Genomic DNA, 17,973 nt, shown 5'->3' with positions numbered 1-17,973 from the left:
GCTTCTTCGGTAATGCCTTATTTACAGAGAGCTGAATTTTTTGTTTACATTCTTTTCACCTACAGAGGCTTGAATTCTTTTAGGGCTAGACTGGGCCTTTAGGCAGGGTCATGAGCAAAGGATAGTACATAAGCTACCCCCCATGGCAGAAGCACAATCCCTGCCCTGCTTTCCCTTTGCTCCTAGAGTGTGAAGTCATTTACTACTGGCCTACACTATTAAAGGATCATCTCCTCCCATAGAATGACTCCGGGAGAGTTAAGGTTCTTCACACTCCCACATCACCTACTCCAGGCAGGGAGTAGCTCTGCTTACTCCTATCTACCCAGATCCAAGGTGTGCTTAGCCCACATAGGTATATAAGGGTGGGAGGAGATTCTGGTCATGCTTACTCCCTTTCACAGGGTACATATTCCAAGTCACAGTCTTGTCCACTAATAAGAATTTATTGGCAGCCAGTCTGTAAAAATGCTTTTTCTGCTGTGTATTCCACATAGCTCACCACTGAGAATCCATTACGTCAATATCAGAATAGCATAGAGAGATATTGTTGTTGAATCAGGACCTTTCTGAATATCAGCAAGGACTCACATTAAGCATTACTTCTTCCACTGGCCGCAAAAAAAAATAGCACCATATAGAGTTTCTGATTGTGTCATATCCAACCTTCAGGCACACCAAGTTTTTGCTTTACACGGTACACATGGTTTTAGACTGATTTAGTTCTTGTGTTCATGACTGTTGTCGGCGGGGGGAAGGGAGAAGGTATTTTCCAGATCATAACAAATTTTAAGTGAGAAATGATGGCAACATCATAATAGCAAAATAAATAAACAGATAATAATACACAACAAGACAGAGAAAGGGAAACCATGGGATGGAGGAAGAAATTGTTATCACGGTTTTAGATCTCAGCTTTCCAGCAGGACTTAACCTTTTACATGCTGTATTTAATCCATCAATATAAGTATCTTGCTTCTGTGATTAACTATGTTTTGTTATTTGCACAGAGGCCTGTGGGTTTGAGTACCCTATGAATAAAATGTTCATTAGGGGGAGTAGAGCTGCTTGGAAATTTTCTGATCTTGACATTTTTCCATGAAAATTTTCAGAAAAAAATGTTCTCATTTTTTGGCCTGTTCTAGTTATTAGGCAGTCCTGTAATGATGGTGCCACCTTGATGCTAGATTTCAGTGTGAGGATCCAATGGTACTGCCCAGGGAATCTTTCTGTCCCTCTGTAACAGAGCCCCTGTCAGGCTATGAGTGCTTACTTTGAAAGGAAATAGTTATATTAGTAGTTGGAAAATGTGATCCCTGCTTGTGCAACCCTTTCTCACCTTCAGGGTACAACTGGGCCAGTTGGGGAGTGGTGAAAGCACGTTGGTTGCAACTAGGAGCCTCAGGTTTTATGTCAGGTAGGGAGTAACCCCTGGGAGGAGGTGGGGTGGGCAAGAGTAATGTCAGAAGATGTGTGTGTTGGGGAGGGGATTCCTTCCTCCCAGTAGGGTAGGGTGGAAGTGGAAATGGGGTTCAGTTCCCCTCTTTGGAGAAGTATTAGGTGTGGGTTGGAGTAGCAGTAATGGGATGTGGGGGGCTGGGAGCAATGGTTGAACCCTTTCTATAAGAATGTGTCCTGGATGGGGATTCCCAGGAAGGAGGAGTCCTGGCACAGGTTGCAGCAGGGAGAGCAGTGTACACACTACCGGGATTAGGCCGCCAATTGTTACACACATTGTTCAGATATTTCCTAGTGAAAAATCAAGACGTCTCAGAATCTGTTTAATCACCTATCTGTGTAACACGATAATGTATGGTTTTAATTTTCTTGGATTTCTGTGGATGCTTGTGCTCCCACAACCTCTGCCCCTGATTCAGTAAATGCCTCTTGTTAGAGGACAAGGTGAGTGAGGTAATATCTTTTATTGGACCAACTTCTGTAGGTGAGAGAGACACACTTTCAAGCTTACACAGAGCTCTTCTCTGGGTCTGGTAAAGGTACTCAGAGTGTCACAGCTAAATACCCAGTGGAACAGACTGTTTAGCATAAGTAGTTAACACATATTGTAAGAGACCATTCAAGGTGAAGTGGCCAGTTAACACCTCTGCAGTCATAGGACAAAAAAGGGGGGATAGTGGGCCACAGAGAGATGTAATAAACCATAAATCCCATCTCTTTATTCAGTCCATGATTTTTAGTGTCTAGCAACATTATGAATTTAAGCTCCCAGGCTTGTCTTTTGAAAGTGTGTGCAGGTTCCCTATGAGGATGAGGACTGAGATGTCAGATATGAAGTGATTGTTTTGTGAAAAGTGTTCACCCATGGGTGAATATGGTGTTTTTGTCTTTTTATCGTTTTCCTGTGTGAGTTTATTTGAGAGTGTGGTGATTTTCTGGTTTTACCCACATAGTTGTTACTGGGGCATTTAGTGCACTGGATGAAATACACCGCATGTTGTGATAGGCACTTGTAGGACCCATGGATCTTGAAAGGTATCTTGTGGAGGTGGGTATCTATCATTGTGGCAGTGGAATAATTTCTTTTCTTGTTGCACGCAGATGATGAAGAAGTCTCCATTAGTGCAGATCCTGAGTCAGCTGAACTGCAGGAAAGCCCTGTGAACAGTGCTGCAGAGGAAATCCTTGGTGAGCCTCCCTGCACCGACACAGTGACCTCAGAAAGTACAGCTCCAGAGCAGCTAAATGGATGCAATGTGAATGGTGTCAATGTTGATAGCCCTGGGGAAGTCAACCAGAACAGCTTAAATGAAGAGCGAGCAGGAAATAGGGAGGTTGATGCAGGGCCAGCAGATGCTATTGAGTCCTTGGAATCCATCCCAGGGGAAGTGCTGCCTTCCCTGAGCGCTATGGACCTCTCTGAGCAACTGGCTCTGCTGGCTTGCACGCCTCCTCTGGAGACTGAAGTTAGGGAAAATAATAAAGTCAATTCTGTTACTCAGGGACACGACGACTTCTTTACCAGCATAGAAGCACTAGATATTGATGAGGTGAGTGCAGACATACAGACTGTCAAGGACGTAGAGAAAATTCAGGATGAGGAAGGGGCTTCAGCCCAGGAGGAGGAAGACAATAAGCTGCAGCTAAGAACAACAGGGAAGAGGAAAAACAGGCCCTGCTCCCTGCCTGTGTCTGAACTGGAGACGGTGATCGCATCAGCATGTGGTGAGCCTGAGACCCCTCGCACACACTACATACGGATCCACAATCTGCTTCACAGCCTGCCCTCAGCACAGATGAGTAGTGATGGAGAGGAGGAGCAGGGAGGCGGCGAGAATGACGAAGAGTCGACAGTCCAGGAAGCGTCAGAGAAGGATGTGGTTAGCGAGTCTGAGACGCTAGCGGCAGATCCTCCTCCTGAAAGTGGAACTGATGAGTATTTCAGCCGGGGGACTGTGCCCCGCAGCACCTCGATTGAGCACCTTTCAGACTTAAATGAGCAGCTGTTGGATGGGGAACATCCCATGACTGGAAGCGAGAGTGAATCAAGTTCCAGACCGTATGGGGACAATGAGTGCGACACCTCTTGCTACAGCACGTCCTGCTACAGTACGTCCTGCTACAGTACATCTTGCTACAGCACGTCCTGCTACAGCCCGTCCTGTTACGACAGTAACAATCGCTTTTCCAGCCATACCCGTTTCTCCTCTGTTGACAGTGCAAAGATTTCTGAGAGCACGGTCTTTTCCTCACAGGATGATGAGGAAGAGGAAAACAGTGCCTTTGAGTCAGTGCCAGATTCAGTGCAAAGCCCTGAACTGGACAGGGAGCAAGTGGATGTCTCCGCCCAGTGGCCAGATGAACTCGTAGCTCATGGTGGGAATCCACAAAGAGCAACAGAAACTCTAGAGTCCCCAGTAGCAGGTCCGAGCAACAGAAGAGAAGGTTAGATTCTGAGATTCAATATGCAGAACAACCTTGATTATCTGGATGTCAGCAGAGGCATTAGATAATTCAAGTTGCAGATAAAAAAGGAATTCTCAGTATTATTAATAAATATATGGGAGACGTGACCTGTATTAGGTATTGGGGGGGTTGGATAATTGAGGCTGTGCTGAAAAAAACAAATCAGAGATCAGCATTTCTATCGTCAGTTTCTGTTAAATAGTATAATAATAAATCAAGCATCTTACACATCCGGTCAAAATTAGGATCACCAGTTCTACCAGTCTGACCCTTCTTCCAAGGGATTTTTCAGTGTTACATATCTTGTGTGCTACCGTGTGTCTTACAAGTGACAAGAAGATCTGTGTGTGTTTATGAAGGGTCAGATCCTGAACTGGTGTAAATCAACTGATTTACAGCAACTGAGGATCTGGCCCAATATGTGTGTGTATGTAATATATATACAATCCATACACACAGAGAGTATATTATGGAGAAGTCCTAGTATTTTCTAGTTTAGGTTGAGTCCACTTTCTGTTATAAACCCAATTTACTAACCTTGTCCCCCTACATTCACCCAAATCAACCTCAGATTTCACTTGCGACAGATCGTATTTCCTTGGATGCATAACTATCAAATACAGTTCCTATCACCACATGTCTCTGTAGGTATACTGCATATAGAGATATATTGTTGTCTGTTTATGCTGTCATCATAGTTGTTTAGTTCTTTTTATTCTTGGACACTTCAATTCCTTGTGTTCAGTTCCTCCCTGGCGTCACTCAGTTTACTCCAGTGAGTTCAATCACTTGTCTTTTCTTCAGCTTGTGTACTGATTATTTGAGACTGAAGAAGTACAGGTTCAGATGCTTGGCTACAGTCACAGAGCGTGCAGGAAAGGGGAAAAGAGGGGTTGTAAAGGTAGTCCTTGGGTCCCCCAATCTTGTGCTAGAATGTTCCTCCAGCCTGAGTTACACTAGCTGCTCACCATGGCTGCACGAGGGATCACCGGCCCCAGCCATACAATCCTTCCCCCAGCCACATCCCCTACTCCAACAGAAATAGCAGCGGTGCATGAGTAACTGTGCCACCAGAGGATCTCCCTACCCTGGCATGGTCCTGGATATGCCAGTTTTGGGCCTCCTTCCAAACATTTATGTACTGCATACCCTTAATTATTTGCTCTGTAGTGCAGGATCTAGTCCAAAGAATCAAAATTCCCAGAACTACACAGCAACAGAGATGAGAGAAACACTCAGTAACATGGGCACTCTTCACTGTACATGAGGCTCTTTTGGTATAGACAGTATTCGTGTGTGTGTGTGTGCAGAAGGGTGCACGTGTGGCTTTTTTATTTGTTTTGTGGTGTGTGTACATACAGAGAAAGAGAACAGAGTTTGTGCCCTCAGAAAAATGGATTCAGCAGTACTCTGATATTAAGCTTCAGATTTCTGGAGATGTCCCTTGAGTATATTTAAAGGGCACTGTAGAATGTTCACTGTGGCTTTACTTTTGCTAGTAGAGAGAGAATACAAGAGAAGGACAGCATTACTGGTTAGTTCACCATGATCTTCTAATATTGTGTGAGATGTTTCAATAGTTGATCACATTGTTTAATTTATTTGGTGGTTATTAAAAGTACAGTAGATATGGTCGCCTTCATCTGCTCCAGGTGACTGACACCCCATGCTTCAGCTGGCTTGACGTAACTAACTTGACTAGGGGGAGTCAATTATGGTGAGGTAAGTAAAGAAATGCAGATTGATAATCTGGCAATTGGTGACAACTGTAGCAACAGGAAAATTTAACCATTATTACAGATGTGTTTGCAGCACTGCATAGTAATTTAAAATAATTCTACTTTGTATTCAAAGAGGGGGGACATGTAACTGTGAGATGTGTCTATACACTTATTAGAGGCTTTAATGAAGACATTTCAGAGGGGTGTGATATCATCAGAGCACCCAGGTGCGTGTGTAACTTTACCTACATTTTGTCCAGGTAATTTTTTTCATTAGTGAATGGTGCAAGTTTTTTTGTTGTTTTTTTTTACAAAAAAAAGTGTATTAAATTCACATATAAAATTCCCTTCTGCCTTTCCATGTAACATTTATATTCTATATATTGGCAGTTTAAGGGGGAATATATTTTAGATAACTTTTTTAAATTTATACTTAGATGGCAAGATATAGCTCGTTTTTATAGAGTGGTAAGATTTAGACATGAAAGGTGGCTAAACCAATCAACATTATTTGTATGGTTCTGTCCTGTTTTTCTTTTTTTAAATACAGTGGTATAATTTTCTGGCAATATCACAAGCATTAAAGACCACTTTGTTTCTAAGCTTACCTTGGATTTTAACTGTATCTGTTTTATACCCGTGGTAAATTATTTATGCTTTCTGGAGTTGAAGGTTTCAGTAGGAAAACTATTGTCACGCAGCTTGAAAAAGTGACCAGCAGTGGGAAACAGTATATAATTCTCAAAAAGAAAAGGAGGACTTGTGGCACCTTAGAGACTAACCAATTTATTTGAGCATGAGCTTTCGTGAGCTACAAAGATTTTAAGAAAGGACTGGGGCAAATATTCTCTGAATTCTAGTACTCATGAAGTGCAAAAGTATGGGTTCCAAGTGCTCACATTCAGTTCTAACATAAGGAATAATGTGTCCTCCACACAATAAGGTTGTAGTTCCTGAAAGGATTCTAGTGACGTCACAAATGCTGAGTAATTTATTCACATCACCAGGACACCAGGATGGATATATGTACAGTTTTCATTTGGATGTATGTATATAGGTACATATTTAATACAAAACAGTGTTCAAAAAATCTTCCTCTGCCTCATCTACAGTATCTCTCAGTCTCTTCTTCTCTTTCTGTACTTCAGGTCTCCCCCCTCTTTATCTCAGGTTCCTTCTTTCCTGTGTCTTCTTATCTTTTGCTCTCCTCACCCCACCTCTCTCCTATGTTTTTGGTCCTTCTCTCACTCTCCCCACCTTCCACTCAAACTTGACAGTTTGAATTTTGAACTGTTTATATTCTAGTTTCCATGACTTTAAAAGTACAGCAGATGCATGCCTTCTGCATTGCAGGGACTGCAAAATCCTGCCACACCACTTCACATACACTCTTGTGGATTTGCTCTAAAGGAGGCTTTTGTAATAGCAAAGAAAGTAGCTCTCGGCATTTAGCTGGAGTGAATGCAAGGTTGGAGCTGGGATTTTTGTATGGTCCTTCCAAGTTCCTGCAGGAACTCCCAAAACCCTGCACTTGGTAGCATTTATGAAGTACTTCTCAGACATCAATCCTGATTCTCCTCACTTACATTGGTGTAAATCTAGAATAAATGAGTCCAGAATCTATCCCATCATTTCTTATTATGTGCTCAAGCCCAAGATCGGATCCTTGTCTGCATTATTTTAATAATTCTTTGCCATGTAAGTTAGTAAAACCATGCCTGGACATATGAATAAGCCATAGCAGCTAATACACCAGGTGGTTGCCTGCCCTGTTTTTTTTGGTTTGTTTGTTTGTTTTTGTTGTGTTTTTTTTTCAGTTCTTGTAGTAACTTGTTTTACAGTAGTGCATTTTAAACCACTTTTTGCCAAAACACTGAATGAATATGAATATCTTGAATATCTTGTCCATAGGTGATTGTCCTTTACTCCATAATTCTCAGCCAGTCAGCCAGCTTCCTTCCCTGAGGCCTGACCACCATCACTATCCAACTATTGATGAGCCTCTTCCACCAAGTAAGCTTTAGTTTTTTAAATGTATTATTTTTTTCAACCTTTCCTGTTAACCTAAAACAGTGTACAGGTCAGTATGTCTCTAAATAATCTCCTCATCCCCTGCATCCACCTTGTTCCAAACCCACTTAATGTGCCCTTTTATTTTCCTTATTTGGTCCTTACTGTAGGTGTCACCATGTCATCTTGGGCAAGACACACAACTGCTCTGTGCCTCAGTTTCCCCATCTATACAATGGGGATAATAACACTTCAGTGTCTCAGAGGAGTGTTGTGAGGTGGTAAAAGTGTTTTGAGCTCCTCCAATGAAAGACTGTGTGTATTGTAAGGGCAAAGTAGTCTTATTGTCTTTAATGTTTGTCCTCTAGCCTAATCGTTGCATCCCTGTGGCACATTATGGGTATGTCTACACAGAGTCTCAGAGCCCAGGTCAAGTGTGGTGGGCTTGCGGAGCTCATGCTGTGGGGCTAAAAGTAGTAATGTAGACAACTGGGTTAGGCTGTAACCCTGCAAGCCTGAATCAATTGACCTGGGCTCTGAGTCTTACTGCCATGGGTAATTTTTTGCTGTGTAGACATACCCTGTGTCAGCTTCAAAGACAGCTTGGGATGCTGTCTTGTCCTTGCAGCCTTGCTTGCAATGCCAGGCATTCTCAAAATCAGGATTCTCTTTTGAAAAATTGAGACAGGTAGCAATTCTTAATCAGAGTGATAAGAGGAGAAGACAGGGACAAGGTAGGTCACATTCTAGTGATGTCACATTTCAATTGCAGTGCCCCCTCTAACAGTTAATGTGAGGGTCTCTGCTCTGAAGCAGAGGGACTGACGTATGGACCTACAGCTCTCTCTATCCGAATGTTTTTGTGCTTCCATATAAGAGCACTTCTGCACTTTACTGGGGAGGATTTCATAGCTTTTAACTTTTTGCATTAGCGTTATTTGTCCAGTAGAGCGCACTCTCTGCCCTACAACACATAGTGTATCATCTTTCGAGTTTAGCACATGATTTAACAGGAAAAATTGCTCAGCATCTTGAAAACTAACCAGGCTTAAAAACAAATCTATTTTCTTCTGAGGCTGAGTAAAGAATGTAGCTATTTGGCCTATGGTGTCCTTAATTAAAAAAAATCATTTATGCACCAAGTTGTTAGTATTTCCTAAACTGAAAATTCCACTCGATGCTGGCATCAGTTATACAGTAGTGGTGAATGATCCAACTGCCTTCAGCCCCATGAAGTCTTATTAGGGGCACTGTGTGGCCTACCAGTGAATGATGAATTAGGAACAATTACATCTGTAATAAGTAAATATTTCTCTTCCCCCTAATCTTACCTCACCACTTTGTGAAGGGGAGAAATTTCCAGCTACACTACCTATTAATAGGACACTGACAGCAGCCATGCAAATGAAATTTACTCTAATCCGTGCACTGATCGGAGACATTCAAGTTCAGCCCTATGGCTTGATTAATACATTCCACCTCCCTTTTAACACCAGCCTCAAAAGGTAAGTAGTTGCTCCTAATGAAGGCAATTATGATGGAGTTTACTCTACACAAAAGCAAAAGTACAATCATCTGATAGTAATATTTATTTAATAATGCACCCATTATTTTGATATCTACACTATATCCTACTTGTAATACATGTAAAGTATTTTGTCCCTGAATATATCCCTCTTCAGTGTGCAGTTGCCACATGAATTTTTGGTAAAGAAATTGAATTAAATAATTCCTCAGTTAATATCCATGCAATTCCCAGTACAATCTATGACATTTTTAAAGCCCATGAGAAGTACAAACTGAGGTCTGATCTGAAGATTTTTCTTTTTCCAGTGTTGCAGAAAGACCCTTTTCCCTTGCTTACCACAACTAAATCACTCTTAAATATGAGAGAGAGAGAGAGAGAGAGAGAGACGTGGCAGGGGCAGCTCCAGCCAGGCCAACATGCCATGTTCGGAGGGCAAATTCCATGCCTGCCCGAGACACGCAGTTTGGGGGAGGGACAATGCCCCTCATGCTCCTCCCAAACCACACCCATGGAGAGAGATTATTCATTTTGATCAGGTTTACAGTGAACAATGTTGAGAGCTTCTAAAAGGAGGAGACACCAGAATCTGTCCATAGTTATGGTTGAAGATCATTTCCCATCATTACAAGAACAATATCGACTGAACCTTAACATTCCCATAGCCAAATCCATGTGCCTGAAATCACATGCCAGATTTTAGCTCATGGTAGAATATTTTGTGAGGTTTCAGGAAAATCAGTTAAAGGCTTTTGGGAGACATGTAGATTCAGAAAGTGAGGTGGTTTTCCTCTTGTAGTCAGTCTTGCTTGATCATAGCACCAAAACAATTTGACTTCAAAATTTAGTTTATTCTGTTAGTCCTGATGAGAACTTTTTCTTTGACTGAGCTGCACCACTTAGAAGATCTACCACAGACAGGGATGTCAAGAGTAACAAGGTGACTTTGTCCCTCCGGGGTTGTGGGTCTGCCAGGGACAGGTTTGGCTCATGGTGTAAGTAAGAGCAGCCTCAGAGGCTGCTGTAATGTACATAGGGCTGCAGTGGTCCCAAAGGGCCATCTGGCAGCCCAGGATAATTGGAGTGCAGAGCACAGTGACCTCACCGTCTCCTGATCCCAGGCTATCTCCTGGTGTGCCCCTGCTCTGAAGTTATAAGGTGTAGGGCCATAATGTCAGCCCTATACTGCCCAGAGAAACCCTCTGCTAAGGGGTAATTCCCACATGTGGTGATCTGGCTGGTTTTTGGACCCTTTATATCATTGGAGCAACATAAACGGGCTGGGACGGAGCTCAAAATCATGGCCTCTGTCTATTTGTCAGTCTATGCATTTATCTGTGCAGCCATCCATTCATCTTACCACAAATTCTGTGTTGTATGCCATTTGAATTACTTACTCCCCTGTGTGATGGTAATGCTGCGTGGGAGGGAAATAAATGCCCATCAACCAACTGTGAGTTTTGTTTATATGTTGGCAAGGAATAGTCACATCAGCGCACACAACTCTCTCGGGCCAGATGCTGTAGCACAAGGCTCTGACCCGTGCCCTACAAGACAATGACGCCTCGCAGATATATTCTCATACACTCTCCTTGAACTTTCACTGTGTCTCCTTTATCCTGACCTGATGTTTCCACTTTGACCTCAAGCACTGGACACATCCAGCTGCTGCTAGGTTTGACTGGATGCTTTCTGCTCAGAGGCTGGATTACCATTGTAGACACATTGTAACATGCTTTCTTCAGGCAGTGTGACATTCGGTTTGGTTTGTGGGTAACACCTACCTTAATGCATTCTGTGTAACATTGTTTTTGCTGAGGTGTGAATGTATGTGTGGTTGGCGTTAGCAGGAGTACAGAATGTGAACTGGTATGTCTCAAGGAGATGTCAACTGTTATCTGGGAATTTAGGGTTCTTCAACAGGCCCTGACTGACCAACGTCCTTCAAGAGTCCCTATAGGCTGGTTTCAATGGAGGACACATCATTGCCTAGGGTTTACGGATTATACACAGAGTCATGATTTTGTTCAGATTGTTATCTGGGTGCTCCAATCTGGAGTGTTGGGCGCTGGTTAGCCTTTGCCCAGACCCCCACTCAGGTACCCACATGGATAACAAAGGTATTTTTAATAACATTATAAGGCATGGCACCTTAGCTCTGGCCAGCACCGTCTATCTCCTTACTAATCAGGCACAGTGTTTGGGGGAAGGTAGCTGGTTGCAGGGAGTTGGATTCCAGATGCAGTAGGAGGAAACACAGCTCTCTGTTGCTTTTGGAGGGTATGAGGGAAGGTTCACAAAGAACCCAGAACCCCTGGTCCTAAGGTGGAACACAGAGCCACAGAGGGGAAAAAAGTGGACTTTACCACTCTTGGGGGTACAGATGTGCTCCAGGAGGGGGAATATATATTACTGTACAGCTATGTCATCAGCTGATGGATCTTTGTGTAACAATAGTGTAGTTAGCAGATCAAATTTGTGCAACTTCACTCAAAAAATTCTAAGGTTTTTTATGTAGAATTTGATTAGCTCATTCACTTCTTAAATTTCCTCTTATTCCTAACACCTTTACCAGTGCTCTTGATGCTTTTAACTACCAGTGTATTTCATGCAAGCCAACAAGCAGCCATCAGATGGGTATGGGCTTTTGGTTACACTTCTGGTCAACTTGGACGTAATTTTAACAAGAGACGTGAGGGTGGAAGGCTCAGTATCTTGTTACCAATTTCCTCAGCTATCTGGTCCTTATTAGAGTGGTAGATTTAAAAAATAAAAAATGTATGTCCAACCAGTCTGTGATGAGTTTTAGGTAGAGGGCCTTACGCTGCTCTGAGTAATCCTTCTGAAAGCTTTAAAAAAAAACCCACTATCAAGTTTATTCTGAAACATAACAAAAAAAGTGAACATAGGACTTGCCACACCAGATTAAATCACTGGTCCACCAAGCCTAGCATCCTGGCTACCAGTAGCCAATTCCTTATGGTTTTCCCATCCACCATGAACAGAGCGAGTTGTGCAATGCTGTGTGTAAGAGTTACATGGGGAAATTTTTATGTTCTAAAGCATGTAATTTGATTACTCACCTCAAGAAGCAGAACTATAAGAGGCATTAATGGTTATAGAATTATCCAGTCCCTTTTAAAAATAGTCACTGTGTCTCACTCATTATTGATGGCCTGTGGCAATGAATTCCACAGGGTGACTGTAGGCTCTGTGTGAAGTAATATTTATGTATTTATGTATACTACACATACAACAAACCTGTGGAACTTACTGCTGTGGCCAAAAGTATAAACGGGTTCAAAAAAAGAACGGGACGGAGGATACCTCCTTCAACGGCTATTAGTCTAGCCATGATGGTCAGGGATGCGACCCCGTGCTTGGACAACCCTACACTTCTGACTGTCATAAGCTGGGAGTGGAAGACATGGTATATCACTCCTTAATTGCTCTGTTCTGTACACTCCCCTGCAGTTCTGGTACTGGACACTGTTCGAGACAGGATACTGGGCAAGATGGACCATTGGTCTGACCCAGTTTGCCAGCTCAGATGTTCGTGTGTATGTATGTACACATGTATCTTATGAGCATCTAGGCTTTCTGAAATTTCTCAAACTGATGGCTTTCTACTTTCCTTTCTTTTTTAATACTAGACTGGGAAGCTCGGATAGACAGCCATGGAAGGGTATTTTATGTGGATCATGTGAATCGAACCACAACATGGCAGCGCCCCACAGCAGCAGCCACTCCAGACGGAATACACAGATCTGGTTCAATCCAACAAATGGAGCAGCTCAATCGGCGGTGAGTAATTCTGGACTGAAATTCCAAACCACCACCACAACGAAAATGTTCTAGTTAAGAGAAATGGTACTCATGTTATTCCAAACCAGCATCTGAAATGTTCCTGAAATGACTAAAACGTTCAACATAAATAAGCTATGAGATATATTTGAAGGTACAATGTTGAATAACAATTAGCTGGTCAGAACCTACTGCTGGTGCATGGTTAGCATCTTGCTTTCAAGAAGGTGACATTTTTAGCACTGGCAATTTGGGAGCCCAAAATAAATTGAAACAGTTTTCAGTGCTACTTTCAGGCTGGCTTTACAATGATAAAACACTGTACTTTTTAATTAGTATTTTATGTAGTGCCATAAGTCCATAAGGTACTTTACAACAGGAGGTGGTGTTTAAAAATAGCAAAGTGCCTGACCAAACATATTACAGTCTAGAGACGCAAAGTGAACATAGTACATTGCACAGAGTGACGTGCTCAGTCCTCATCCTCAAAGGAAACCTCTACAACACCTTCAAAAGACAAGCCTGGGAACTTAAATACATAAATCCATGTTTTTTAGTGTCCAGCAGAGTTAACAGAGACACTAGTTTTATGGCCCATTGCAACAACATGTAACACACCCTGCTGCCTACTAATGCTCCTTTTTCCTAGGACTGCTGAAGTTTTAATTGCCCACTTCATTTTAAGTGGTCTCCTACAATGTGTGTGAGCCCCTTATACTTAACCATCTGTCCCACCTTGTATTTTGCTTGGGCACTCTAGTTTCCTTCTCCACACCTGAAGAAAAGGAGCTCTGTGAAGTGCAAAAGCTTGTCCCTTCCTCCAACAAAAGTTGGTCTAATAATGGTTTCCCTTCACTTTTCCTCCCACCACTTATGGGAAGGATCAGTCCAGGTGAGGGTGGGAAGGCAGGATCCTTCAGAGCTTCAGTGTTACCTATGAGAACAGAGAGGACAGATGGTCTGGATGAGAATATGAAGAGAAGTCAAGCAATCAGGCTTTGAGTTCAGGCTTCAGCCCCACAGCTTTGAGGTGCGTCAGCATCCAGACCTCCACTCTGCTCCTCCGGCTGCTACACCTATACACCTACCCCAGTCTTATGGGAGCTATTCAGAGATGAGGTCAGGAAAGCAACAGCTCTAGTTGCTGAGAGCCTCCCTTTGTAATTTTTCCTCCACCAGTGATGCAGGCTGAATGTTATGGATGGTCATACAGTTGGAATTATGTCCCCACTATAGAGCTCTAGTGGTTCCCAAGTGCGGCCAGGTCCATGGATTGCGAAGCACCAACATGTAGCTGTTGACATCAGCAAGGTTGACAAGCTGTGACACAGCATGAATGAGATATTTGTTTGAAATAATGAGTGCTAAGGAGTATCCCACTGAAAGACATTTCAAAGCCCTTTGCACAGCTGGAGGAAACCAGAAACACTTCCTTAAAATGAATCCTGAGAGAGGGAGTCTCCCTCCAAATGAGGGAACTTTATCACTGATAGCAATGTCTGTTCAACTACTACTCTACACACACAGATTTGTTACAGTTTCCTTTGTTTCTTTGCATTTCAGATTGAATGGAGGGGAGAAGAGTAAAAGAAATAAATAGCTGGGCAATAAACTTCCACTATTACCTCAGAAAACATTTTCTTATCCTCTGCCCCTGCTTACTGTAATGATATAGTTTCTTATTTAAATAAGCAAGACTGAAATTGTTATCCTCTGATTATAGGCTTTAAAATGGCATGAATGTTGGTTTGGGTTTTTCTAGTACTTTAAAAACATCATTTGGGGATCATCAGAGTGCCAAGCTAGGAGACAGAGGGAGCTTCAATGGTCCTTCTTTCCATGGCAGGAAAATAATATGGGAGTTACTCAGATCCTTTGTAGGGAGAAAATGGTTGCAGATGACAGCCATCAGGGAGTCTTTCTAAGGGCTAACTAGCTTTCTGAAAATGTCTGTTGTGCAAAACAGATCATAACCACAAACAGGTCCATGAGGAATTGTCCTCCTCTTCTCTCCAAACCTATCATGCAGGGCACAGAGTGGGCATTTGACTAGCATATGTAGTTTTGTTTATAGTGGTAAGAACTTGCAATAGTTTGTTTTAATTATAATTTTCCTCAGAAGGTGCCAAGCTACCATATTAAAGAAAAAAGACAGGCATTTCTGGAAACCCCTTGCAGTGAATTGGATAGATGTTGTCCGCAGCCATTAAGGGCCTGTGTAAATTATCGTTTTTTGTTGTGCTGTAACTTGAGTTAATTGATTACCAATTAAGCTGAGCTAATGAATACTATCATAAATTTATTGTAGACAGTCACCATTTGTTCCATGAGGTTCAACTCTCTTGGGTGAGCCACAAACAACCAGAACAAACGTTGGTGAGTGTCTAAACTAGAAATGACAATTGTGTTAGCTAGCTCAGATTAATTGGCAATACCCTTAGGCCATATCTACACTTACAGCTGTGCCGCTGTAAGAGCACTTGTGTAACTGTTATGTTGATGGGAGAGAGCTCTCCTGTCGACATAATAAAACCAGCTCAATGAGTGGCGGTAGCTGTGGTGGTGGGAGACCGTCTTCTGCCGACATAGCGCCGTGCACGCGAATGCTTATGCTGGCAAAACTTATGTTTTTTCACACCCCTGAGCAGCAAAAGTTTTGCCAATATAAGTGCTAGTTTAGACATGGCCTAAGTCAGTGGCTCTCAACCTTTCCAGACTACTGTCCCCCTTTCAGGAGTCTGATTTGTCTTGTGTACCTCCAAGTTACACCTCACTTTAAAACTACTTGCTTACAAAACCAGACATAAAAATACAAAAGTGTCACAGCACACCATTACTGAACAATTGCTTACTTTCTCATTTTTTACCGTATAATTATAAAATAAAACAATTGGAATATAAATATAGGTACTTACATTTCAGTGTATAGTATGTAGAGCAGTATAAACATTTCATTGTATGAAATTGTACTTTGTACTGACTTTGCTAGTGCCTTTTAAGTAGCCTGTTGTAAAACTAGGCAAATATCTAGATGAATTGATGTACCCCTTGGGAGACCTCTGCATACCCAAGAGGTACATGTTCCCCTGGTTGAGAACCACTGAAGTGACATCCTTGGTTTACATTTTAGTTTTCCATGTTTTCGTATAGTTTGGTTCTTTTCTTGCCACCCATGTTTGGATTAGGATTTGATCATTAATGATTTCATACACTGCAATTAAGCCAATAATACCTTTGCTGCTCATCTATATATGGGTATTTTTAGCATTTAGGATATATAGTGAGAAGTGGAGGGGATTTTCATTAGTAGCATATTTCTCCTCACTTGATTCCCAGTGGAGACTAAGCACATTACAACTGAGTAATTGTGGAATCCCATGGTTTCTTAGCACAAAAAAGCCATCTGGTAATTCTTTAATCTCTGCTGTAAAAGAGCCCCATTAAGTAAAAATGCTGAATAGACCACCAAGTCTTTAGGAGGCTTCTCTTGTCATGACAATGTTTGTTTTTGTGTAGCCATGGATATTTCCAAAAATTCCAGCAAAAGGGATACAAATTGGCCATTGCAACAAACTTCACCAATCTGTGTATTTCAGAAGTGGGAAGCAATTTTTATATTTTATGGCTGGGTGAAATAGAGAAATTATCTCTGTCCTGAAACAGGTTTCAAGATTAGCTCATTCAAAAAATTCAGGTAACTTGGATTACCAGCTTGTGAGAAAAATCTTTTCTTAAGCTGTTGTTGAAAACCACTACTTAGGCTTGAATATTATTTTCAACAACCATTTAAAAAAAGTTTTGTTATTGTAGGTCAAACCTCATTGCCTGGAACAGTTTTTGGTAACTCTGCTTGAAAATCCTTTCGCGGTGAAGTAACTGTATAAAAAGAGCCTGGATGATAGAATTAAAGTCAGCCTGAACTTTAGCCCCAAACTCAAACAAAATGGAACCCCAAACCTTTTGAGGTTTGAAAAAAAGCTCAGTCTGCTTTCTTTCCACACAAATCTGTTCACCTTCCCACTTCCTAGATTCATCTTGGAGAAGGAGTGGAAATACCAAATATCACTAGGAAAGCTTGCTATTTTCAGCCCTGCCAAAACCACAAAGTATTGGAAATCTAGTTTTTAAAAGGAATGCCTGTGAGTATTCTGTTCCAAGGGCCTAATCCTTCATTCTCTGGGTACTCAGAGATTCCCAATGACTTTATTGGACATTTTGCAGGATTGGGACCTAAAGTCTGGACAAGATCTAGACAAACATCCCTATATTTCTTTATTAGAAGAGTCTTCCTCCTTTACTACAGCACTTCTTGCCTTTCCTCCAGTTACTGAAGCAGTTAACAGCCACCGCTGTTCAAATTACATGGCATGGTTAACAGTCCACTGTGATCTGGTTAAAGTGTGCAGCATTTGTGTAACTAGACTTGTCTTTACATGAATAATAATAATAAATTACACACTAGATAATAGTACAGTAAAAACAGCCTCTATTGTGGTTTTTCTAAACCACTCTTTCTTTGACAAATCACTTCGAAAAGGGACCGATTTTCAAATGCATTCCCATAACTGGTGCCCTTTCAAAGTTGTTGTTTTGTTTTTTTTAAACACAATTACATGGGCATTTTCTGGTATTTATATAAGACAATTTTACAATATCTAGACCCCCCCCAAAAAAGCCTGTTTTTGGCATACAGCTAGCATTACTGTGTAAAGTTTGCCAGCAGGGGATTTTCTAACATCTAATTAAATTGAAGCTACAGTTACCATATATATAAAACTTTTGACTATATTAACTACTTTTTTCTTCTATGCTGTTGCATAAGGGTGTTGTAAAACTCCTACAGTATTGGAGTGGAAAGTTTACTCAATTAGCCTACAGTCAAGTGAATAAAAATTTTAAAAGCTTCTTATAAAGTAGGAGGGAAAAAGTAGAGGTAAATTAATGTAATTGTGAAATCTACCATAATAATTTGCTTATAAGGTATATGTT

At 41.6% G+C, this 17,973-nt stretch overlaps 1 protein-coding gene across 1 annotated transcript in view; it reads left to right on the top strand.

Moving 5' to 3' along the window:
* The window catches only part of HECW1 (HECT, C2 and WW domain containing E3 ubiquitin protein ligase 1), a 349,448-nt gene that overhangs the window by 242,504 nt on the left and 88,971 nt on the right, over positions 1-17,973 (top strand). Inside the window, exons 11-13 of the mRNA XM_084619634.1 lie at positions 2,560-3,903; positions 7,557-7,658; positions 12,834-12,984. Of these exons, the coding sequence (XP_084475760.1) occupies positions 2,560-3,903; positions 7,557-7,658; positions 12,834-12,984 (1,597 nt within the window). The remainder of the gene's footprint in view (positions 1-2,559; positions 3,904-7,556; positions 7,659-12,833; positions 12,985-17,973) is intronic.

Source organism: Lepidochelys olivacea (genome assembly GCF_965140295.1).
Source record: "Lepidochelys olivacea isolate rLepOli2 genome assembly, chromosome: 2".
Lineage (NCBI taxonomy): Eukaryota > Metazoa > Chordata > Testudines > Cheloniidae > Lepidochelys > Lepidochelys olivacea.
The sequence above is the reverse complement of the archived record's forward strand: the minus strand, read 5'-3'. Positions and strand labels throughout refer to the sequence as shown.